This window comes from Sturnira hondurensis, unplaced genomic scaffold (genome assembly GCF_014824575.4).
Source record: "Sturnira hondurensis isolate 20B ecotype Veracruz unplaced genomic scaffold, ASM1482457v3 Scaffold0006437, whole genome shotgun sequence".
Classification (NCBI taxonomy): Eukaryota; Metazoa; Chordata; class Mammalia; order Chiroptera; family Phyllostomidae; genus Sturnira; species Sturnira hondurensis.
Genome location: NW_028079068.1, coordinates 11,067,400 through 11,093,921, shown reverse-complemented (window position 1 = coordinate 11,093,921; position 26,522 = coordinate 11,067,400). Strand labels below are relative to the sequence as shown.

The 26,522-nt window shown below is 42.8% G+C and overlaps 1 protein-coding gene across 1 annotated transcript in view; it reads left to right on the top strand.

Moving 5' to 3' along the window:
- Positions 1–26,522, top strand: part of SND1 (staphylococcal nuclease and tudor domain containing 1) — a 422,748-nt gene that overhangs the window by 220,232 nt on the left and 175,994 nt on the right. Inside the window, exon 13 of the mRNA XM_037049273.1 lies at positions 11,040–11,150. Coding sequence (XP_036905168.1) covers positions 11,040–11,150 — 111 coding nt within the window. The remainder of the gene's footprint in view (positions 1–11,039; positions 11,151–26,522) is intronic.

Here is a 26,522-nt window from a genome sequence, read left to right as displayed (position 1 = left end):
GGAGTTCGACGGAACAGGGTTAGAGACATGAGGGATTCACTGTGGAATGCCTTTGTGGTCTGTTCCCCTGCAATTTGTGGCACGTAGTCAAAAGAAAACTGAATTTAGAGTTTTAAAAATCTGGCTTCTGATTGTGGCTGTGCCACTTACTAACAGGCTTACTTGTGGCTAGTCCGAAAGGGTTTACTCTTTCCTGTCAGTGTATCGAATTAGCATATCCTTAGCACCCTTATATTGCTAGAAAGGATTAGGTTTATGTGTGTTGAAGTCCCTGTCCTATAGCAGACACCCAATAGATCTTCATTAAATCTGTAATTATCTTTTGAGTGAAAAATTAAAGAAATAGTTCTGCTATCAGATGTTTATGGGGTTGGATAGGAGCATTAGCAAGATCCTTTTCATTGCCCAAATGCCAGGTCTCTGCATGTAGCCTTTCTTGTTAGTTCCAGTTCTGTCACTTGCGAGTTTTGTACCTTTCTGTGCCTCAAGTTTCTCATCTGTTCAGTAGAGATGATAACAGTTCCCACCTTGTCAGGATTCTGTGATCATTAAATAGTTTAATGTATGTAAAGCATTTAGAATAGTGCTCAAAAAATGCTTGTGTTCCTCCCCAACCCTCTCGTCTCCATCCATCCTTCTCCCTCTTCCTTTCCTCCCCCATCTCTTGTCTCCTCCTCCTCTCCTTCCCCTTCACTATGTTCATTGCATGTATGATAACTTCATGTTGTCTCTCTATTGGGAAATGTCTAAGAAGTTTTCTGTGGTCATGGTAGATTTGAGAATGAGGATTATTTGCCAGACGTGTGCTTTATGAGGATTAAACGGTCAGTATTTGGTCAGCACTGCAAGGAAACCAGGTATGGGAAGCGGCAGTAAGGAGTACTGGTGAGAGTTGGTGGAAGCTGCAACTGGGGTAGAAAGACCAGAAAACACTCGTGGGGGAGACATTGGAGATTTGAATTCAGAGTTGTGACACCTAATTTTATATGGGAATGAGAGAGACATCAGGCCTAGCTGACCGAGAATATGATGGTTCCTAACAAGAGATATTAGGGGAGTGAGCTGATTTGGTAGGCTTCTGAAAAGCTTATTCTAAAGAAGTGAGTTTTATTTTTGAAATGCTGAGTTTTACGTGATGATGAATCATGCAGATTCACATGTCCTGCAAATAGCTGGAACTGGAATTGTGTGGCATATTTAGCAATGAGTGGACCAGTTTGGCTGGATTGGAAGTGCATATTAATTAGACCGTTTGCTTTCTTCAGGCTATATCCAGTATTGACTTGATTATATTAATTGTTTTTGAAGGATCTATTTGTCTCCTTCTGGGAAAGATGTCTGTCTGAGAGAGGAGCATCACTCTGGGTACATGCCCCCTATTCTGCCCTGCTGTAAAAGGGGATTCAGATACGTTCATGCAGTCTGTCCGTGAAACAGATGTTTTTTCCTCATTGTTTTTCTTCTGTCTTATTTTGAGTATTGGAGATCAGGGGAAATATTAGGTATTTGAAGGTGACATAGTTCTATTGTCATTTACATTTCGTGTGCTCCTCATACATGTAGCCAAGGTTCATCATTGTCCTAAGTTCCTCAAGTAGTTTGTTGACTTGGAAGTGCAATGATACTCAGAGAGGGGCTGGTGTAATCGAGTATAATACCGGTTTTTCCTTGTCTTTTCAAGCCACAATATTGCTGAATAAATGAAAGTATCATATAAAAGGTGGCAATAAGATTACAGTAGTGCAGAAATCCTGGGGGCAGAATAAAATTGTCTGTTTAGTAAGTATAACAATTTGATGGAGCTATTTGATGTTATGCTTCTTCCCCCTCCTTTTCTAAATTCGCTTTGACCTATATTTTCATCACTATCCTCTCTATTAGCTAGAGTTATGAAGTGAGTAAGGCATTTAATTCTACTTCTTCCCAGTGCAGTAGTCCCCTTTATATGCAGTTTCGCTTTCTGTGGCTTCAGTTACCCACAGTCAACAATGGTCTGGACATATTAACAATTCATAAGTTTTAAATTGTACACTGTTGTGAATAGTGCGATGAAACCTTGTGCTGTCCCACTTCATCCCTCTTGGGATGTGAATCATCCTTTTGTCTGGCATATTCACGCTGTGTATGCTACCTGCCTGTTAGGCACTTAATAGCCATCTTGGTTATCAGATTCACTGTCATGGCATCGCAGTGCTTAGTTCAACCAACCCTTATTTTACTTAATGGCCCCGAAGTGCAAGAGTGGTGATGGCTGGCAGTTTGGACGTGCCGAAGAGGAACCCTCAAGTGCTTGCTTTAAGTGGAAAGGTGGAAGTTTTCCACTTAATAAGAAAGGGAGAAAAAGCCTATGCTGAGGTTGCTAAGATCAACAGTAAGGACGAATTTTCCTATCACTTAAAGTGTGAAGGAGGAAAAATAAAGTTGTGCTAGTGTTGCTGGAGCACTTCCATCTGCAAAAGTTAACAGTCCTGGTGCACAATAGGTGCTTAGTTAGGATGGAAAGGCATTACATCTGTGGGTGGAAGGCACAGCCAGAAAATGTTCAGATTGAGAGCAGTGTGCTGCACCAGAAAGCACTGAGGCTTGTAGGGAGACTTCATCAAGGGTCCTCCTGAAATGAGTGACCTCTTCACATAACTTTTATTACCGTACATTGTTATAAGTGTTCTGTTTTATTAGTAGTTATTGTTGTTAACCCCTTAATGTTCCTAATTCATAGTAAGTATCTATATAGGAAGAAAACAGTACATACAGGGTTCGCTACTGTCCCTGGTTTCAGGGAGAGTAATCCCCCCCAGATATCCACTGGGGGTCTCGCAACTCATCCCCTTCAGATAAGGGACTACTCTATATTTCTATTGTATTTTGCTCTCTGTTAAGAGAAGTTTTTCTTTCAGGAGATCAAGGGGTGGTAGGGATGAGTGGAAATGAGATGATGACTGTGATATGGCCCAGAGCTACCCGAGAGCAGAGAATTAGCTATTCTTGACAGGTTGAGTATGAAGTAACCATCTCTTCACCACCCACTTGTAAAACCTGCTCCGCAGGAATCTTTGGTTTTATTTCTTTTCTTCCCAAACTGAAGAGTACTGTTGATGCTTAGTGGGACATGGCCTCTCTGAAGCCAGAGAGGTTTTGTTGGGGCTCAGGAGTAAGCCTATTATTTATGATGAAGTTTGGATAAATGTGTGCTGTAGGATAAATGGGTCCAGGAGGTTTTCTTTCTACAAAGCAGTAATTGTTTCATGGAGTGACTTTTTCTTTTTCCTTTCCCCTCTCTCTTTCCTTTCTCCTTTCTTCCAGTCTTATTTCTGGTTCTTCATTGGTTTCATTTGAACCATGCATCCTTTTGAGTCCATTAGGCTAAGTCCATGTCAGTCTTCATTGTTTTCTTTCCACATCCCCCTCTCCATGAGGAAGAATGATTAGGTTCATTAAAATGCAAAGAGAAGGCAGAGTCTATTGTTCCCAAGAGTTCTTGATTTTCATATCTCAACTCCAGTCTCTGGAAAATGCTCTCATGAAAAAGAACAGTTGTGTTTAGAACCTGTATATATTTTGAATGTTCATTAAATATAAACTAAACTTGTTGGGAGGTTTTGTTCTGAAGAGTGTATTTTTTTCTTGATTTGCTTCTAAGGCTATTCAGATGAGTCCTATTCCATACTTGCCCATCCTTAAGTTTGGCTTTCTGGGGTGATGCTTCTTTTTGGGTTGTGCTATGTTCCGTATAACAACAGCTGTGTTGGTGGATTGTCAAAAGCAGTTACCCTTGGTTCTCAGAGCCTGGAACAAGGATGTTCTGCCCTAAGATTCAGTGTGCTTTAATGCAGCCCTTGATAATCATTGGTCCCTCCCCCCCTTCGCCAGTTTGCTTTGGTGTCTAGAGCCTGGCTAGGGGTGTGGAGGCGTTGGAATCTTCCTCTTTGTTTGAACCAGCCCGTCTCACATTCTGGGAAAGTCCCTAGCCACTGTGCAGATCCTCTGGTTGCCATTCTGGTGACAGGACTTGTTAACCAGATAAAGGAGCAGATAAGAATAAAAAGATTTTTTAAAAGAGATATTCGTTATTTTAAGAATTTTACATTAGTTTAAGGGAGAAGTGAAAAAATAGGGAAGACAATGGGAGAGAAATTTGGTAAATCTATAAAGGATCTTGTCCCACCTCAGATGTTTCTAATTATTAATGCTTCTAAAACAGAATCTCTGGTCTACATATGCTGTGTGGTTACATAGTAAGCACCTCCTGGGTGTATTTTAAGAAAAAACACGGGGAAATCATAGTTTCGGGTTCATGTGTACCCAGTCATTGGAGATTGGAGCATAGAAGACAGTGGGTGGCAGAGGTGAAGTGTGACCCTCTTGGAGGTGTCATCTTACAAGCTTTTGGAAGCTACCTGTCACTCTGTAGGAATTTTTCCTAGTTGAAAACAGTAACTTAATAAAAGGTACTTCACTATTGCCCATTGTCTGAAGATTCTGCTCATCCAGAATTTCACTCTCTCTTTCTACAGGCTCATCTTTTCAGTTTATAAAAAGCCAAGTCAAACTCAAGCCTGAAATTGTCAGGTTCCTGCCCCGAAGAGCTTGGGTATCAGAGGTCTTCATATGAACCTGTAGAGAAAGAAGGCTTTTGGGCCTGTTAGCTGTTTATCATTTTCCCATTTCTTTAGTATCTCTTAGGGTAGAAAGCCCACATTTTCCACATATGTGAGTAAAAGTGGACCTAATATTCTGAAGAAAAGAGTTTTCCAGTCTTCCTGGCTTCCTACCTTCTTATGGAATCCCGTGGTGACCTCTTCCTCCTTGCTCGTTCTAACCTAGTTGCAAAGAAAGACATCAGCAGTGTGAAGCTTCCCTGTGGTTCAGCCCCACAGCAGAACATCCCCGTATAGCTGAGAAGTCAGATGAGCCATCTGGTAGGTTAGAAATCAATATGGGAACCCTGTCAGCTGGGGATCTCCATCCCAGAACTTACAATAAAGCCTGTCCTTGTGGCAAAGAGACAACCGGTCTGAAAAGGAAGTAGTAGCAGTTTTCCAGCACAAAACAGTGGAGACTTTGAGGGCCACAGATGACAGAGGCCCAGGCTGCATGCCTGATGTCTTGTCGGGTGTGTGTTCTCTCATAGTAAATAGTCATGGGATGTGTTTTGTGCTCAGTTTATGAAATTTGACCACAGAGCCTTGAAATTACTGTGAAGAGATCATGTGGGGAGTATATGTATTTTTGTGCAGGTATGTACACATGAGATAGGTACCTTTGCTATCGATGGTGATACTGTTATGAATGAATTGAGCTGTTAATTATCTTTTGGCCTTTTTCCTTTAACCTTGACTGAAATAGACTGTAGAGGCATTTCTTTATGGGCTTGCTTTATTCTGAATGTGTGCTCATGTTTGCCTTAAGGAAAATACTCTGCTTTTATAATCTCCATAGACATCTCAGTGACTGATAAAATGTAGATGGTTTTTAAGTGGAAAATGTTAAGCTAAAATAGAGAGATAGAGATCTAGATAACAAGGATAACAGATAAGATTGCCAGTTATCTGTTATCCTTGTTCAGATGGAGAATGAAGAGTGTGTGTGTGTATTATGGTATTTTATCCTGTGCCTGCTCTTTTGAAATACTTATCCATTTAACTCAGGTTTTTTTTAAAGAAGTAGTGTATTTTCTTTAAATTAGCTCTATTGTTAGGCACCAAATCATGGAAGTCACAGAATGTCTGAGTAAGTAAGTGTATGTATATAGATAGGGGAGTCTTTTCTTTTTTTTTAAGATTTATTTTGTTTTTCAGAGTGGAGGGGAGAGAAAGAGGGAGAAAAGCGTGTGTGGTTGCCTCTTCTGCACCCCCTACTGGGGACCTGGCCTGCAACCCAGACTGGGAATTGAACCAGCAACCCTTTGATTCACAAGCCAACTACTGAGCAACACCAGCCAGGGCAAAGAAGTCTTTTCTTATAAGTAAAAAGTTCAGGATAATGCAAGCCAGGTTTCTCACAGTTGGAGAAGGGAGAGATAAATAAATATGGAAAGAAAGAAAACTAAAGTGAATCCTGTAATATTGGATTGGGATTGTAAATATCTACGTGAACTTACGGTATGTTGGTCCAGGTTTTCTGAGAAGCTGATGCCAAGATAGGGCTAGATGTGCAAGAGATTCATTGGAGGAAAACTCTTCTCAGGGATCTGGATGAGGCTGGGAGACTCATCAGACTGCACTGTGGGCCTTAGCCCTCTGGAGAAGTAGGGAAGCAAGGAGAGGGAAGGTTGAACAGGAAAAATCAAAGTTGTGGGGCAGGTAGTTCTAAGATTTTCTGCAAAGCTGACAAGGAATCCTCCAGCCAAAGCTGCCCCTCACAGAAGTCCAAGGTCTCAGCAATTGGCCTGCCTTAGTATCTCTGCTGCGCTCATTCATTGGCTGGGAACAGCTGGTGGGAAGTATAACCTTGGCTGAAATAGTGATGGATTTCTGCGCACAGCAGCTGGGACTGTCAGTCAGTTATGCTTCCTGCAGTCAGGGCTCTGAGAGGCACATTTTCATGACTGCTACACGTGGTTTGCAAGAGTTATAGAAATAACCGTACAGAAATAATGATGTAAATGTGGGTGACTTAGATAAATGGTTGATATCAGAGCTACAGAAAACAGCAGCCTGAAATGTGCTCTTCAAATCAGGAAGTGCTCAAAGAATGATGGAGACATGTCCTTAGAATATAGAAGCCTGATCGATCCAGTTCCCATCAAACAGTTTGGGAACAATTTCAGCATCAAAATAAATAATCATAGTAGTGGATTATAACCCTTTGAATGAAATGAGATCCCATGAGTTTATACTTATCCAAATAAATAAATGAATAACTTGGGAGCTTGACAGCTGAAAATTACATAGTTCAGAGTGTCTTCTCTCAAAATACGTATTAAGCATAAAGAGTAAAAAGGGTAACCTTACAGTAGAGAAGCCTGGTAGACACTATCCTGATCAAGTGAGCAAAGTGGACACGAACAGTAAATTATACATCATTTCCTAGGTGGTCACGGGAACAATACAGCTCTCTTTTGTGGTGCTCCTTGCCTTTCATCAGAGTGGAACATCAGACAAACCAAAATAACTGGATTACACTTTTCACAGTGTCAAGAAAGACAGAGGAAGAGAAGAAAAAAAGACCAAGGAAGTGTTCCAGATGAAGGAGATAAGAAAACTAAATGTAACACGTGATTTTGAACTAGATCCTTTTTTTCCTACGTATTTTATTGGAACTATTGGAGCAATTAGAAGAATTTGATTAGGGTTTATAGATGGTAGTGATGTGTCCCTGTTGATAAAGGAAAATATCCTGGTTTGTAGGAAATGCACACCAAAGTATTTGGGCGTGATTGGTGTACACCAGGTTGGTGACTTGCTCTGAAATTGTTCTGGGGGGGGGGGGGGAGGGCATGTACTCCATATAGTATGTGCAGTATTTTTGTCAGTTTAGATTGTTCCAAAGTTACACACACACATACACACGCACACAGAGTTAAGTAATCTAGGTAAGTTTAGACAATTATCTGATGTATCCATATATTGTTTGTTACCTCCATATTGGGGTAGAAGGGCTAAGAATGAGGAAGGCTCACAAAAATGTGGTAAGACAATTATAATGCACTGTAAATGAAATCTACTTAAAGGGTCATATTCTCATGTATGAGCATAGAACACCCTTTCTCCATGTTGGAAAAATACCAGGACCTCATAGTTTCAAAGCTGTTTTATTATTGGAAAGTATGTGCTTGTTAAACAACCTGCCTGCTGTGGAAATGAGTGGGAGGGGAAGGTTTCAGCTGCTAGAGGTGTTTTGAGAAAGCCTGTATGTGAGACTTTTGTTGGTTGTGTTAGTATCAGGAATATCTGATCTTGTCTAAGGGAAACTGTTCACTTTTAACAGAATCTAAATTTCTCTTTTAGTTTGGAAAAGCAGTTCAGTCCCAGCACTAACTCTCTTTGTGTTTCTAGCTGATACAGAGAGAGACGACTTCCTGTCTGACTTCCTTTTTGTATGTGCCCTTTTTGTATGCTGACTGTGAGTTATCCATTCGAAGCAGACATGTGTATTTGGAGTAGAATTACTGATACACTCAAGAAAGCAGAACTTTTGAATTTGTCTAAAGCAGCATAATGTCATGGCATGTAATTTAATGTTCTCTTTTCTTGCTGGGCAAGTGAGCAACATACTAGTGTTGGTTTCTGAGCCATCTTTGGCCCCAGGGGAAATCTCCTGACCTTTCATTAGCAGCCAAAAGAAATGAATAAGAGAGTCAAGTACATGGATCTAGGCTAATTCCATTTTCTGTCTTTCTTTCATTCTGTTTAAATTCAAGTCTTAGATAATGGAGAGGAGAAAGACAGAAGCTGGTAAGGCATACTTAGAAAGCTCTTGTCCTTAATTCTATTCTCGGCAAGCTCGGCTAATATGTACTTAGGATAATAAATAATGTTCAGTGCTGTATTTCCAAAATGATTAGGTGTTACTCTGATTTCAGAGAGTAGCTCAGAATTTTCAGGAGGTATTAAAACAAAATTATAAGAATGTGTTGTGATGCACACATTGAAAAAATTATCCTAAATGAGTTAAAATATTTCATCCAGGAGATATTTACTGTCTACTTCATGCCAGGTGTGGTGCTGGTCCCTATGGTGCCCAGCAAGAACGAGGCAGCCTTGCCCCCTCGGCCCTCGTAATGAAAACGGAAGATAGACACTGAGGGAGTTAACGTAGGGGAGCCACATTAAGAAGAAAATACATGTCATGCGACTCTCACATGCCTAACTCATAGTAAATGCCCGGTAATGATGGTTGTTATTATTCTTTCATGTGTTTTTACTCTCCTCACTGCCAAGCACCAGTGCCACAACTGTTCCTCCAGGAGAATCTGTAATTAGGGATATGAAGCTAAGAGAATATGGCTTCAGAGAGAAAGGAGAGCAGGGGAGTAGGCAGGGTGTGGAGTTAGGAATCGGTGGCCTTACCTGGTTTGTGGACATTTGCTGACAGGATACTTGAGGACAACAACCATGAAGGGGTAGGGGATGCTGGTGCCCTCGGTTCTCTGTTGACCATGCCAGAATTCAGTAATTCTGTGAATTGATTTGAGCAGCATTAATGAGAGTGGATCACTAAACATTTGTGCTGTTTTGCTTCATGTTCTCTAGCTTTTCAGATAGAAGCTTGTCTGTGCGATTTTTTTCTACCCTGCTTTGTCATTCCAGCTTTATCCTCCAGACCCCGTGTATTGACTTTAAAATGTCAATGCTCAGTAATTCAAAATGCAGTAACAAATATGTCTTTGTTCTTCTGGCCATTTCCAATCTCTCAGACATCTCAGCCTGTCACAAGTGGAGCTGTCCCCCTATCTTCTCTCTGGCTCCTCGATGGGTGGAGCCTCTCTGCTGTCCTGTTGGGGTTTCACGGTGACACCCTTAGTCCAATTCTCACCATGTATCAACATCTACATCTGCCGACTTGGGGCTCTTGGCATTCTTCGTGCTGCCAAACCCAACTCCGTGATAATGACAGCGTTTGCCAGCGTGCTTATGCGGTGACTCAGGAGACGGGGTGGCCAGCAGAGCAGCCTCTTTGTGGGAGTGGATTTTGAGAAGTGCTAATTCCGTGGCGGTTTGGAGATATTAATATCATGCTGGCAGTAGATAAACAGGCAGCAGAGGGGCACAAAATGAGAAGGGAATCAGCCACAGCATCTTTTCCTCCTTCCCCTTCCTGCACATATTTGTTTCCTAGACTTTTAAAAAAGTAAGTCGCTGGGTTTTAATGGAGAGAACCCTTGCTTTAAGTGGCTTAAACATGCACATGAAGTTGTTAGTTCCTCTCCCAGCATGTCCAAAGTTTGAGTCTCTGAGAACACCAGTGTGTTAAGGGTTAACTCCATTTCCAAACAACACTAATTTGTAGCATATGGTACAGTAGTCTATTGCTTAGCATACCCCCTCCCTGAAGGGCAGCTAACCAGATGGTTTGAGTGGAGACGCTCATGTAATTATGACAGACACAAAGAAAGACATAACCACCACTCTCCCCCAATAATACACTTCTTAAATCCTGGTACCTGCTACAGGTGAGTTTTGAAAATTTGTTTTTGTGGTTTGATTGCTTTGCAATAAGGTCCCTTCCCAGGATGGGGCATAAATGTGCAGATGTGAGACATTAGTTGTCCAAGAGTCATGTCCAGTGCACTTTTCTCTAGTTAGATGTAGGTCACTTGTAGTGGAGCCTCTTTCTAACTCTGGGGAAAGAAAGAAGATTCAACATAATTGAGAACTGTAAAGGGTTCTCATTTATGTATTCTGTAGTCCTTAAAGGACTGTTTGGAGTATTGCTGTTTGGAGTATTACTCCAAAGCTGGTCATCTCAAGAGTTTGTTCTTTCCTCCATTTTATGCCATTTTTCATAAAGAACTTTTATTCCACTGCAGCACCTTCCTTTACCCCCACTGCCTTACCTTCTGCACTGCCTTTGGGTGGGAGGGCTGCAGTCGGGAATTCTGATGAGAGAAGTGTGCCAAGTGTTATGTTAAACCAATGTTTCTCACCCTGCCAAACTGGAACAAGACATTTTCTAGTTATAGTATAGGCTAGAAAGGAGATTTTAAGAAATTTAGGTCATGCTTTTATGTTTTTTTTTAAATCTGTGTATCTGATGTTTTAGAGCAGACTTTTCTTGAGGGTAGTGGCTTGTTTATAACATTCTGTAAATAGCCTGGCCTAATGTGTGCTTCTAACAGATATTTTCTGCTCGTTTTTATGTATAGATTGATACAGCATCTGACTGTACTAGACAAAAAAATGCTGAGCTAGGGAACTGTGTTATTCCATCTTGTATTTGGATTTCTAGCTTAGTAATTCATTGCTCTTAAAGTCCTCAGCTTCTCCCCGCCCTCTACCAGGACGTGTTAAGACCTCCAGGTGCTAATTGTTATTATTTCTGTTGACTGAGTCCCATATGCACCTCTAGTGCTCACTGACCCATCTTTTCTGTTGCAGAAACATTGCTGAGGCCCTTGTCAGCAAAGGTCTGGCCACGGTGATCAGATACCGGCAGGATGATGATCAGAGATCCTCTCACTATGATGAGCTGCTGGCTGCAGAGGCCAGGTGAGATGACTAATCATTAAACCACTGGGATCCAGGACCCCACTCTCCCGGGTCCACAATATCCTGCCTAACCCTGGGCAGCAGAATGTTATGAGAAATAGTATGCTGAGAAAACTTGTGTTCTTTTATTAGAGTTTTTCCCTGTGAAAAGAAAAGGGGCTCACTTCAAACTTGCCCTCAAACCTGGATTAAGTATACTTGGGCCTCTGTTTTTAAGATATGCATAATAGGTATATATCAGAGATGATCTTTTGATGTAGCTCAAGTACTATATAAGATACCCTTGTCATCACTGCTGTCATCATTCCCTGGGACTAACGGTGAAGCCCTGCTTTCATGTACAGGACACTTGCCTCTACTTCTTGCCTCCAGAGACCTCTGCTCCCTAACCCTCCCGTTTATCACCTCTGGGCCTTTTGTCATGTACAAAGGAAATGAAAACATTTATTAGGAAATGAGTTTTGCCTTCACACTTCTGACAGCTGGCAGGAGGGCATTTGAGAAGCCCTGTGACATTTTACTTTTGTCCTTTATCCCTGTGGCTGGTTGCCCGAAGGACATGTATTTAACTCGGCAATATTTGTTACCAGCAACATTCCTCAAGGCTTTTACTCACTGAGACGTCTGTCACTGGATGGTGCAGGTAGTTGAGTGTTTCCCAGACTTCCCCGGAAACAGAACAAGGACTGAGCTACCGTTGCTGAACTGACTTGGCAAGCTCAGCAGACTGTTAAACTTGACCAAAATGTGTCTATTGTTTCAAAGTGACTGCAGGTGCATGCTTCACTCAGCCATTTTTCTGCCATCTAGTGCTTACTTAGTTTCAGAAGTGTGGTGATTGCCAGGTTGTGCTCTATAGTTACAGGAGGAATGAGTTTGGGCACATTGTTATGTACACTTCAGACTTCGTTATTGAGGTCACTTCTCCTGCTCTTCGGCCCAGAACATTGCCCTGCCCTGTGACATTTACCTCTCACACATGTCACATCCTGATGGATAGAGCATCTGTACAATGTCACACAGAATGTCAGTTAAGAAATCAGTTTGTCAGTCTGCTGCAGCTTTTTGGATTCCTTCTTGTGGGTTTTTCCCAATGGACTCTTTAGTCGAGGACCTAATTCTTGAGCACACAGAATTCAGTGAGAATACCACTATCTTTGGTTGTTGAAGGCTCATTAATGGTCAGTATAAAGTAATATGGTGGGGAGTCCGTAAATGGTGTTTCTCTAATCCTTTCTCACTTCCTCATTTTTCTCTCCCTGCCTATGTTATCACTAAATCAACTGGGCTGAAAGAACCCATCGTGGGAAATGTGGCTTCACATCTCTTAAGTACTATTTGATGATCTAGTTACTGTAGCGAAATGGACAATGATTAGACCATCCTTAAGGTGGGATTGGCGGAGGGGGGGGAATCCGTGCTGTGTATGCTCAGCTTGATCTGTGGTGACATGAAAAACAGGTTGTGCGTTCCCAGGGTAGCAAGAGCACTTAGCAGTACAGTGAGATCCAGAGTCCGTTTCTGCCCTGCGTTCTCTCTGCCGCTAGTGGGTGTTTAATTCTGACCAGTAGGTGAACGTGCAAGTAATTCGCATAGCTGCTCTGGAAAGTGAGGCTGCAACGAGCTCTCTGATTGTGCTGTTGGAAGTAGCTGTGTTGTGCACTAATGTTTAATGGATAGGCATAGAGAGTGGATTTTTTTAAAAATTTTAGATTTTAAGAAGAAAACAGCCTCTTTAGTCTGGTACTCATTTTGAGCTGAAGGAATGTACGGTAACAGGATGCTTGCCTGCTAAAGCAGTGAGCTGCCTGGAGCTAATTGTGTTGAGCCATTGCTTTCAGACCGATGATGAAAAAACTGGCTCAGGGTCACTGCCCTGTTGCAGGTTGAGTCAGCAGAGAGAAATTGACTCCTTCCCCAGACCTATGAGGCACTGCTCTGAGGCAGTAGGGGCCTCATAAAGGTGTAGGAGCAGTGGCCAGCCTGAACTGTGAGCCTCCCTTTGGAGCAGTATGGTCACGGGGCCTCAGAATGGCAGCCCAGTGCCGCCTTCTAGGTGCTGACCCCCAGCGAGATGAATTAAGACCTGAGAACAACGGCACCACCTGCCAGATAGGAGGTTTTGTAGCCACTAAAAATATTTTCAGTGTAGAATGACCTCTCCCCATTTTAAATGATAACGTTGGCCTCACATCAAGACCCCATATTTTCTGACACTCTGCTTTATTTTGGTTTGCCTGCAACTTGAAGTGCTCCATTCCCCATAACTCACTCCTGGTTTTCCCTGAGCATTCTCCTCTGTCACATTACAGCATGTCAGACTCTTTTACGTGCTTCTTCCGCCCCTTATCCTGCCTGTCTGTTGAATATTATGGGAGTTTAGGGTTGTTTTCCCCAAGATAGATTAACTGTATTTTTTTCCAGTTGAACTCTGCCTTGTAATTTTATGCCTGTGTCAACAGGCTTCCTCTATCTCCCAGCTTAGTGTCCTCAGCAGATCTCATTAGTGAGTTATTTATGCCTTCCTCCGCCCTGAATAGAACCCCTTGACAAGAATGGCTTTGGTGTTGACCTCAAGTCTCTCACTGCATAGACTGTCACAACTGTCTTTTGTTTGTCATCCTTTAGCCACGTTTTAATCTTCAGTGATTGTGTACTGAACCAAGCCAGTTTCAATTAATTTCCCAAGTAAAATTTCTTGAGATACTGTGTCAATGCAAAGGCCAAGTTAATAATATCTGCTGTGTTGATCTCCTTCCGTTTGGAACTTGTTTGGTAAACAGTAAGTGGTTCTTTAGGCCGTCCCCTCAAGGGTGTTGATCCCAAGGATTTCTTTGTCTCTGATCCCTGGATCTCTGTCTATCCCTAGTGAAACCAGCGTGGTGCACAGTACTCCTCCACTGACTTGACTTTTCAGAGCACTGCTTGGTCATTAATCCTTTCAGAGAAACACTACAAGCTTTGAGGAAAGGGCAGCCTATTAAGTCTGACTTAACCCGGTTAGTGGACCTGCCTGCCCAGGAACTGATGAGCTTTCGCAGGGCTGTGCGGCGCTGCTTCCTCTGCAAAATGGGTATGATCTGCCAGCCTTTCTCAGATCATCTGATGGGAGCTCAGGAAGTGTTGCGGTATGCACCCCTTGGGAGACCAGGTGAGCCTGAAAAGGAAGAAGAATACCAATTTGCAGCTTGCCTACTGCTTCCAAGCATATTCACCTGCCTCCAGAAACACCCTCACACCACTTCAGCAGCTCTGTCCAGTTTGTCAGCCCTTCCACGCTCGTTCATGTAGACGCCTGTCTGCTCTTGGGAAACCCTTGTGCCTCAAATACATGGCACATCTAGAGGAAGCCTAATCTTTTTTGTTCCACAGATAAATAAGTCCCTAATTCCCAACACGTGAACCTTCCTTTCTAGTTCAGTTGTCTGTCATCAGCTACCTCCTCTCTCATTACCTTGTGTCCTGGCAAGATAAGGTTTTGGCATTTTTGTATGTACTCTCGGGCCTTGCTCTCTTCTGGGCTTCCTTGAAAAGCCCTTGATTTTGTCTGGGGTTCTGAGAGCTCTAGTGTATGTCATTCTTATTTTTAGCAAAAAGAACTTAGCAGCTAATCCACACTTCTTGGTGACACTCCTGAACTTGGTTCTTCTTTTTAAGGACGTCATGTGGGCTCTTTTAGGGAATGTGACACGTTATGTCTTTTATGCTCCATCCTAATTTTTCATTTCTCGGTGTTGATTTTCCAACATTCCCAGTTCTTGGTTAACTTTGGTTTGTCTCAGTCCACTGGCCTGCTGAGTCTTGATGGATGGACCAAACTTAAGACAGGGCTTTGACTCCCTCAGACAATCTCTCATGTCCTTCGGAGGGCTTTCCAAGATACTGAGTCGTTATCAAGACCCATCTTACTTTCTGAGGTGTTTGTATACTCAGTACTATACATCTGTTATGCCACATCCAGTATGATTTTAAACAGGCTAGAATGTGAGTTTCCTTAGCGTTCTAGAGGTCGTCCAAGTGGGCTTTTGTTGAGTTGATCACGGACACTGAAGAAGAGCTGGTGGTGCTGGAAATTAATCAGAGCCTGCTGTGTGCCTTGCTTTTCTTGGACATCATACCTGGGGAAAATTAGCTGTGTGCCTTCTTCAAAAGCCACCAGTAACTATATTTTAAAATGTAATACTTACCTAAGGTTTCCTAGAAACTGTTAGCCTCTGTGGCTCACTGCAGGAAAACACAGAAGTTGGGGCTTTATTTCTTTAAGGCACCTCTTAATCCTGAGATTTGGTGACATCAAGATAGGATATATGTATTCAGAAAAAGAAAGTGATGCCCCAGCTTGACTGTGGGAAAGCAGTTATTTTGAACAGTCTAGTGTTCTAGCCAATTTAAATAAATTTAGAGTCATTCTGGACATACATAATGAGCTTAGGGTTATCTTGGGAGAAGAGAAAAGGGCAGGCTCTCTCTTATCTTTCCTTGTGTTTTCTCTTTCTTACCCAGCACACTGCGGATTAAGAGAACTGTGGTGTTGTCCTCTACCTTTGAGAAGCAGGCATGAGCCCGCCCCTTTCTCAGCTCTGCCTTGGCTTTCTCTCTTCCCAGGCCCCACAATGACTGTTTTCTGATTGAGCAACCCTGCAACATTTCTTTTTTTAAAAAATAAAAACCACCAACTAGTACTCCTGCCTTGCTGACTTCTGCATCTCCAGGCTCCAAACCCCATCAGTGCCAGTTCTTGATTAAAGTCCTGTCAACCTGTTTTTAAGTAAGAGTCTCTCTTGGTGATGTAATTACACAGGGCCATGATGGGCCTACCAATTTCCATGCATTTGTAGCGGTGACTTGTAAAGGTATGTTGCTTTTCAGTGCTACTGGGAAAGACGTTCCCAGTCTCCCATTTTTTCTGATTTATAGAAGTTTTTCCATATTTTTTCTGATTTATAGAAGTTTTTTCCTCAAAATTTCAATGGGAGAAAAAAGTACCTTTTAAAAAAAGATCTTATTCATTTTCAGACAGATGGGAAGGGAGGGAAAAAGAGAGGAAGAGAAACATCAATCCATTTGCGTCTCACACACCCTCGACTGAGGACCTGGCCCGCAACCCAGGCATGTACCTTGACAGGGAGTTGAACCGGTGACCCTTCAGTTTGCAGGCCACTGAGCCACACCAGCCAGGGCACACAACTTTTTGATAAGGTCCTTCCTCTCTGCATCTTTAATTAAACTGGCATTTATAGTATTGATTATGAATGTAATGTGAAGACTTGCCGACACTTTATGCTGCAACGCTTCTTAAGTGCAAGAGCTCAGTACTATGAGTTTGAGACAGTACTGATTTGTTAAATATCTTAATAAGAAGCAAGTTTCATCTGCATACCAATCCAGTGAGAAAATCGTGTTGAATTTGAGCACGTGTATAAAATTTTTAGAACTAATATACCTATCACAGGGTGTAGATTACATGAGTTAACCAGTTCTCCAAGAAAGCAAATCATTCCTCTTTTGGGAACAGTTGTTCAAGGCTAGTTTACTTTGTATGTGATAGCTTTGCATTCATTCCTTTTCTTTATTCTCATTTTTATGAGTGTATCCTGGTGCCTAGGCATTGGGGATAATAGTGGTAAAGAAAAAAGGTAATAGACTCAAGCCTTACAAAGCATGCCATCCCAGACGGACAGACATTAAATAACTTTAAGAGTGTCTCTAGATACTGCTATTTTTCCTATTTCTTCTCTTTTCTTACCTGTTTTCTTAGCCCCTCCTCTCTTCTCCCTCTGTGTTGTTAACACTGCCTGCCGTTCATCTTTTTTATTCCATCTCTCATTTCTATTAAATTTTCCCAGGAGAGCATCTCCTTGAAAATCATCTCTTCTCTCCAGCCTCTGTTCTCATCTTCTCAATAGTTTAATGACACAGCTTTAAATAAACCAAGATTTCTCACTTTCAATCTAATGACCTCTACAAGTGAAATTCCTTTTTGTATAAAACTAGATCCTACTGAATACTGTTAAAAACAGAGCTTTGATTTGGAGTTTTCCTCTTTCCCTCTCTTGTAATTGTAGATTCCTGTAACACCAGGATACAGTGGGGCTTTTAGCCCACGCTTCATAGAAAGCGGGGGTTGGGAGGGTGACCTTCTGCCCCCTTCACTCAGCTGCATTACGTCAGACCAGTGCAGGTTGGAGGCCAGTGGAGAGGAAGGAGGCTGTTCTTTCTCTTCAGTCTGCTGATAGCTTCCTTCTCTTAACCCTGGAGGTGCACACCCCACTACATTTTGGGCTTGCAGTTAGGTATCACGGTCAGGAGGTTGCTAATGGGCTATAGCACCTGTCAGTGTGGGGTGTTTGACTGTTGGGGAATAGGGTAGATCAGCTATTACAAGAGCCTGTGATAACAGGAAAATGCATTAAAAGAGCTGGTGTGGGGAAGTGATTGGACGACACAGCTGAATGTGGGGAAATTTAGCTTTTCCCTTTCTTCAGAAAAGATGATGCACTCAACATCCAAATAGCAGTAATCAATCTGCATTTAAGGCAGCACAAATGGCCACTTCTGGAGCACTGTGTAATGTTTCCATTTCCAAATAGTTTTTTCCTTCAGGATATTAAGAGGATCTGTTCACTCTTCATCCCATCCTTCTCTTCCCTTCCTACCCCTAGTTCCTCTGATAGAACTCAAGCTGCGAGACTTACCTTGATGACTAGTGAGGGGGTTGGGATAAAGTTGGAACTCATTGTGTTTTTCTTCTATTTTGAATACAAAGCTGTGGGTGGTTCTGCCAGGTCCTGGTCAGATAATGAACTCATAGTCAGAAATAGACCTCTTTGCCTGATCTTTTTGGTAATTAATAATCTGCACTTGTTCTGTTCCTTCAGAGGGACAGCCTTAGCTGATTGGGCTTGTCGGTCTCCCTCCACACACCCCCGCCCAGTGCAGCTACGGCCATTCCTCTGTCCGCAGCACCTTGTCTGTTCCCTTTGGTCTCACTGCTCTCTTGGCCAAATGGCTCTTGCTCCTTTCACACCAGTCCTAAATATTTGAGCTTTCAATATGTATTTCAAAATATGTTCAAAAATTTTCATACTGGGGATATAACTTTAATCCCAAATAGTTCATAACAATGGAGTAATAACACTTGACCCTTGACTCTTCTCAGTGCCTTATAACTTGACTCCCTAAACCAGTCATTCTCAAAGCGTGGTCCCCAGACCAGCAACGTTATAGGCACTTGGGTACTTGTTAGAAATGTGAATTCTAAGGTTTCTCTTAAACTGTCCCCACCCCAGACCTACTGAGTCAGAAACTCTGGAGCTGAGTCCCAGCAGTTGCTTAAAACATCCTTCAGGTGCCCCTGATGCACACTGAGGCCGCAGAACCGCCACACTAACCTGTAACTCCCCGGAGTAAAACAAATCACAGTGTGTGTCCTTTTATGCCAGGTGAATAGTCTTAATGCAATTAGAATTATAGTCGTGGTTGTAAGTAACAGAGTACGGCATGGAATGAACAGGCTTTGGATTTCTTTGCATGTATGTGTCCTCACAGTGCCTTCCCTGTGGTGACAGCCCTCCTTGTTCCCTCAAGTCAGTTGAACAGCTCGTTACTCCCCCTGACTCTTATCTCTGTCCCCTTCCTCATACTCTGCATTCACAGCCTTTTAATTCAACTCCTTCTGAGTAGCTTTCACCAGCTCTTGGCTAATTTAATGTGAAATCATCTTGAGGGTTGCTGTGCTTGCTTGATTTGGTTCATCTGCAATGTGACGTGGCTGAGTGGGTCAGAGGGCTGAGTCTGTATCACAGATGTCCCTATCCTACTTTGCTGTAAGCCTTGGGAATCTCTCAGGAGGACTATATTTTGAATAATTAATCACTGATACATCAATGCATAAACAGAATTTTATAGCTACCGGTGAAGGGGAAATCCACTTCATAGCTTTCTTTCATTTGCAGGATTCTTAGCATCTGAATTTCTTATAAACTCCTCCATGCATTTCTGTTTTATCCTAAGCTGCCCCTGACTCCCCACTTCAGCTTTAGGCTCAGAAGTTGAAATGTATTACTTCTCATTCCTTTGCCTCTGCATTAGGTATAGGGATCCAAATTTCTAGTGGCTGTCAATGAATCTTTTCCAGCAGATCCCAGTAAATGTAGCTCACATTGGAAAAACCATTTCCAAACAGTAAGTCTGTTGCTTTTCAGTCAGTCAAAAGACACATTAACATTTTGTCTGACTTGTTCATGTTACAATAACAAATACATTATCAGGTGCATTGGGGATATAAACAGAAATACACATTCTGTGGGGATTTGGAGGAGCAAGTAAATAATTGCAAGTATAATTGTGTGAGAATGGAGATGTAAGTGGGTGTCTGGGATGCATGGGGAAGGAGCACCTAAATCAAAGGCTTAACCACAAATAGAACCCATGAGGCAAGGCGTGTTCTGTTTGGAAATGGAAAACAGTGGTGCTTTGCTATCCTGTGACACAGCAGTTACACTTCTGTGAAATTTTCCAAAGGAAGAAATAGCAAGACCCAACAGTTTATTGGAAAGTTATTTTTTGTGACATTATTTATATTACTAGAAGTATTATATTTACATAAATATATAGCAGCAGGCAGTTGATTAAATTATGGAACATAGATTCATATGATGGCTTTATTTGCAGCTATTAAAAATGATGTAAGAGAGATGCAAATTAAAACCACAATGAAATACCACTTCACACTGGTCAGAATGGCTATCATAAACAAATCAACAAACAAGTGCTGGTGAGGATGTGGAGAAATGGGAACCCTAGTGCACTGTTGGTGGGAATGCAGACTGGTGCAGCCACTGTGGAAAACAGTATGGAATTTTCTCAGAAAACTATAAATGAACTGCCTTTGACCAGGCAATTCCACTGCTAGGACTATATCCTAAGAGCCCTGAAACACCAACCCAAAAGAACCTGTGCACCCCAATGTTCATAGCAGCACAATTTATAATAACCAAGTGCTAGAAGCAACCTAAGTGCCCATCAGGAAATGAGTGGATCAAAAAACTATGGCCCATTTACACAATGTAATACTACACAGCAGAGAGAAAGAAGGAGCTTCTACCTTTTGCAATAGCGTGGATGGGACTGGGGAACATTATGCTAAGTGAAATAAGCCAGGAGGTGAGGGACAAATACCATATGATCTCACCTTTAGGTAGAGAACATAGTCAACAAAAGAAAAAAGCGGACAACGTATATCCAGAGACATTGAAATCAAGAACAATCTAACAATAGCCAGAGAGGAGGGGGGAGGAGGTAATGGGGGGAGTATTTTCAGAAATAACTGTAAAGGACACATGGACAAAATCAAGGGGGAGGGTGGAAGCAAGGGAGGAAGGTGGGTTTGGCTGGGGTGGGGAGGACAGGTGGGGAGAAAATGCTGACAACTGTAATTGAACAACAAATAAAATATTTTTTTAAGATTTTATTTATTTATCTTTAGAGGGGAAGGGAAGGAGAGAAGGAGAGAAATATCAATGTATGGTTGCCTTTCGTGAGTCCCCTGCTGGGAACTGGCCTGCAACCCAGGCGTGTACCCTAACTGGGAATTGAACTGCGATCATGTGGTTCACAGGCCCGTGCTCAATCCACTGAGCTACACCAGCTAGGGCCAATAAAATAATTTTTCAAAAATAGTGTAAAACGTGATTGTTTCTGGGGGTGGAAAGACTACAAAACATTTCCTACCTTTTTCTTGATGTACAAGTGGATGGGCCTGTGTGTTTAAGCACTTAGAAATTATGTTAATAATAGCTTTATCTTGGAATAGAATTCATGAATCGTTGTAACACCAACTTTTTTTCTGGTGGCTATTTTGGCCTTTGTGACTAAGATGTGAGAAACTAAAGAACCAGTGTCGTTGAGGCACTTTGAAGCTGTCATTGCATCTGATCCCACCTTTCTGAAGCCTTGCTCTCTGAAGAATATTTGGACTGATATCGACCATTTCTACCCAGCACTATAGTCCTGTGGTCCTAATCAGGGCCAGCAGGTTTGTTCGTGTTTCCCATCAGTCTAGCACTGTTATGCCTGTTCTCTGGTGGTTCTCTGCCACAGAGCTTGGTTTTTCCTCCTCTCTCTACTAAGTACTGAAGGTCCGTTGTCACACCTGGCGCACCGGGTCTTCATTTCTTATATTAATTTTACATGAAATGATGTTAGTTGATTCACTGCCTTGTAATACCTACCGAGTCATTAGTCTGCCCACCTCCCCCTTGGCTGTAGGACTCAGTCTCCTCATTTCCAGTCTGTGTAAGCTCCATCTTTTCTTTCTTACCAGTAATTCTGATTTCGTTGAAAATGCAGCCACACAATCTTAGCACCCCCACCTACCATTCTGCACCTGTGCCTGCTCTGTTATCTTATTTTCTGAGTGTCAGGACCCTGTTGCTTCCTCCAGCTGGCAAGGAACCAGTAGAGAGGCCAAAGGAGTTGTTTATTGCTGCTATATTTCATTGATGCCTGTATTTGGTTCATGCGGAAACACTATTTATCAGTGTGACCTGAAACACAATGAGAGGTGCCTTCAAAGTTTAGCAAGTTATTCACTCTTTGTTCTGCTTTTTAACCTCTCCCGTATTGTCTAGTAGGAGTTTCGTACAATCCTGCCACTTGGTTGTTTTATTGTTCGTTGTTTATGGTGGTCAGAGTTTTGCTCCCACTCACTGCCATTCAGATTGTTATCTGTATCTGTAGTTCTAGGAGACTTGCTGAGGGAGATGCGATGCTTTCATCCTTGGTGTACCCTCTGCTTCTCTTCAGAGGCCAGGCTCTTCTGCCGTGACCATTGCAAGTAAAACCAACATGCCTGAAAACATGCGTATTTCCTGACACAGGGCATCCAGAAGAGCCAGCAAGCCGCACTCTTCCGCCCTGCGGTCACTTTGGCATTATCCATGTCTCCAACCCGAAAGACTTGCAGTGTTCTGCATTAGTCAGTCACCAGTCATTTGTTCAGCTTTACTAGGCACACAATAACTGAACTAGATGCCTTGGGTTTATATAACTATGTGAACAGAGCTCTGTGTTAAATACGATAGCAAATATTAAGGGTAGGATCCGAACCCTCAAAGGGCCTGAATTCTAGCCATAGAAATGAAGATGAACACATCGTGCACTTTGAAAGTAATATATTGCAGTTTATAATTCTATGCTGAATTCATCCTGCCCCCCCAATATGTATATTCATATCATTTCACTACCATTTCAAAGTCATGTGTAAATACTCCCATCATACAAACTATAGCTTACTTAGGATCTCAGGTAAAGAATTCCTGATGTGGTAACTGTAACTCCTTTTTATTCTGTACTTTGGGCCTGGAAGGACACGCATAGTGAATGACTTTCGTTCACAGAGTTGGAGAAAATGGGCCTAACTTGATTGGAAGGAATAACATAGAAACCATGTGAAGATGTAAACTGGGGTCCCATGGTAGAGGTCCCAGAGAGCCAAGCACTAAAATTCACACTTGCCGTCATGGGTTGGTGGTCTTTGTTTTAGGTGGACGTCAAGGAGCAAAATGATGGATTGGATTTCTGTGAGAAGTCACACGGCAGTGGGGCACAATGTTGACTCAGAGTAGTGTGCAGCATCAGAGGGGTGGGTTGAATTCAGTGAAATGTCCTCGATGTTATCTTGGGATAAACTGGTGAGGATCCGGCCCCGTGGGGTGGCAGAAGGGCCAGGTGAGCGCAGTTGGGAAGGAGGAAAGTATGGGATGTGCGCAGTGAAGCAGAAACTGAGTTCGGAACACTTTGGTTTCTGGTTACCATGTAAGCATTGTTTAAGGGAAATGACGGATTCCGGAGCTTCTGATAACTGTAGCTTTCAGCTCTCTAGCTTTCTTTGCCCCATTATTTCTCTGCTAATTCTCTGTCGTGTGCCATTTTTGCTTTCCATCACTTCACTTTCTTTATAAATGAAACTCTTTCTTTTTGTGAAACTATTGGATGCTCCTATTCCTCAGCAAAATTCACATATAATTTTCTCATTTTAGGGTTCATAGATACTTTGAGCATTCTATGTGTGAAGCTCACTCCAGGTTAAGAATTCCTGATGTGACAGCTATTTTGTGGTTGGCATCAGGCAGCATCTATCCGTAGATCCTTTGTCTTTCTTTTAGTCTCAAGAAGATTTGTTCAGAATGACAACCTACCATCACTGAGTTGAGATTGAGATTATGGTCTGTTGGCTTGGTGGCCCAATATGAACTGTTTATAAGTCAGTGGTGCCTTGAAGAGGGTTGGTCTGTAGGTTTTCCTGTCCGAGTAAGGAACCCCAAAACCTAAGAGCAAACTCAGTTTCATCACATAAAGCAGGGAGGGGTGTGAAACTCATTTTCACTGGGGGGCCACCTCAGCCTTGTGGTTGCCTTTAAAGGGCTGAATGTCATTTTAGGACTGTGTAAATGTAACTATTCCTTAACTAGGGGCAAGGAGCTCAGTGCTGCCACTGGGTAGAAACAAGGTGGAGGGCCGGATGCGGCCCACGGGCCTTGTGTTTGCCGCCTGTGGCATAAAGTGTGCTGGCGTTCTAACCCTGCTGTGCGAAGGCGGTGGGGGTAATCTTGTTTAATAGATGAGGGCTTTATTATCTAGTGGGGAGGCAGTAGCATCTCCTGTGTGGGAATTTTAAACTTTGCTGTTCAAAGAAAGAAGAGTGTTTCTAGTGATTGGAATGAAATTCTCCCACAAGTATAGCTTCTGAAGGCTTCTAGAAGCAACCTAGAAAGCTGAGTTTTTAATTTATCTTCCGACCTTTGCCCGTTTGTATGAATGGGGACATGTGCTCACTTTTCCCGGCTGGTGATGATTTCTGTCCGTTATTGATACCGCTGGTCTTTGCCATCTTTGCACTGCTGCTTCCTGGAGACAAAGCTTCTGAGAGGAGCAGGCTGTGTTCTGCCCCACTGCTTCCTTTCTGCTGGCTGGCCTGAGCACCAGCCTGCCTTTGTGAGAAAGCAGCTATTAAGCAGACGCAGCAGGTGAAGTTTAGAAGTCAGAAGTTTCATTCCTTGCCTAATGAAAAGGGATGTTGAGCTGTGGTTGCAGCCTGCAGGGAGAGGGAATGTGCGGAGGGGTGCTGGTGTTTGCTTTGTGGAGCAGGTTATCAGTGGAAGCAGACCTGCTAGCCGACTGCCCTCCCATGTCTCAACGCCAGAACTCCCCAAACCTGTCCCACAGAAACTGGGTTATGTAAGATGCACAGGGAGCCCCACTGAGAAGCAGTGACAGGGCAGCAGAACCCAGGTCTTGACTGTACCATCTATTCTGCTGTTAGGAGGCAGTCATGTCCTATGGCCTCCTGGTCCGGGAACAGAGATGCACACTCCAGTGTACTCCCTTTGCCAAAGAACGGGGCAAGCCTGCCACTCTCGGTGTTTACTCCTTTCCTCTCTGAGATACGTGTGTGAATTTCTACACTGGGCACTTCCCCCAGTTACTGTCTTAAGGAAAAGCTCTTGGCTGTGGCGTTATTAGCCTGTGTCAGGCAGGGGGAGGAGTTCTGGGGATGACTCACCCAGGTCATCTCTACAGCAGTGTGGGAACAAGAACCAAAGCAACCCCAGCACAGGGAAGGAGACCCAGACTGAATTGTATACTGTTTAGCTCATTTCTCAGAGAGCCCTCACGTTCTGCAGCCTGGGTCCAGTGCACCACTCACACTTCAGAGTGCTCCGTAGGCGGGCGTAATTTGTACTTAGTGTTTATGAATTATTAACTTTTAATTTTGCCTCTGTTTTGTTAACAACAATGAGAACTGTTTCTCAGTTTATATGTGATGTTATAGTATTACTCTCTTGCTGCCTCTTGAGTGAACCTGAATTGATTTAATTTAGCAGTCATAAGTATGAAAAGATAGTCTTTGAAGGTTTTCCCAAAATTAATACCTGAATGTAAATAAGTGTCTGATAATACCCTTTTTAGAAACAAAGTAGATCATAAACATTTTTTAAGACTTAATTTTAAAGAATTCTAGTTTATATGTTTTAAAATGCCTTATGCACACTATCATTCATGGTTTTTGGTTTGAGGCATTATGTTTTTTCCTTTGCACGCTTAATCTTTTCAGTGAAGTCTTGGATTTTTGCCTGTGGCACAGAGCTACTTTGGGGTCACAAAAGGAAAGAATTTTGATTTATCGCCTTACTTCCTTTGCCTGGAGAACCTCTGTTTTCGAACTTACTGCTCAGACCCAGTTCTTTTCTCATACATGACATGCTTGCTAGCCTCCAGGAGAGGTCACACGTTCAGCAGTGCCCTCACACGTTGTCTGTTACAGGGCAGGTCCATTTATTTCACTTGTCCTTGTTAGAAGAAGATGAGGCTGTAAGCAGTTTGGGCCCCGAGAGGACCTGCAGAAAGCTTAGTGGGCCTGGCTTTGAAGGAAGGCGAGCTGCAATCAGGGAGGCTGTGCACTTGCCTCGGAGGCTTTGTCCTTCCCAGGGCAGCTCCCTGGAGTTCGCGGAAGCAGAATGGGGAAGGGGGCTGTTGGTGGCAGAGGATGAGTATGAGCTCTTGTTGGATTCCAGCCAGTGGTTTCCCATATAAACCGCCCTCTGGTCCTCTCCTGTTAGCTTCTAAATCCCAAGGGACTGGGACAGACCCTGAGAACCAGCCCTGGTCCATGATCATTAACAGGCTCCTAGAATGATAAATCATTGGACTAAATTGTAAAAAGGAAGCATCTGACCTGTTTGCAATTTCTAGAGCTGAAGAAGCCCTTGATTCAAGTTCAGGAGGGAGCCCTGGGATTCAAGGAACTTGGAAATGCTTTCTTCCAGTTAGCAGTTCAGTTCAGAGGGAGTATATGATGGTGTGTTTTTTTTCTTGTTAACTCTGTGCTTTCATATCTTACCATCATCACGGAATGAAAACCAGATAGTAAAGGAAACATTTGTTGTTCCTGAACAGGAAGAATTTTATATCAGTTGGGAGAAAGGCAGATAGATACCCTGTAATGGAGGAAGGGTAAGGAGTAAATGGTGATGGCCCAAGTATGTAAGAAATATGACAAAATATGACTGTAACACAGGAGCCCAAAGCCAGGGTCTGTTTTGAGTGTTCGTGATCCTCTGAAGAAAACCACCCGAGGACTAGCAGATGTGGACGTGCCATTTACCACTCGCGCGGCAGGGGAGTGCACCAACAGCGGCGGGTCGGAGTGAGAGCGACCTCCAGTCTGAGGCTCGTTATAAAGGGTCCCAGGCGGAGGCACCTGGGTCCGGGTTGCACAAACCTACGTGTGGCCTGTAGCTACATTACTTCAGTGTGCCTGTGCAGAAGGAAAAGGCCGAGAAGCAGTCACCAGACAAGAAGACATTCCCA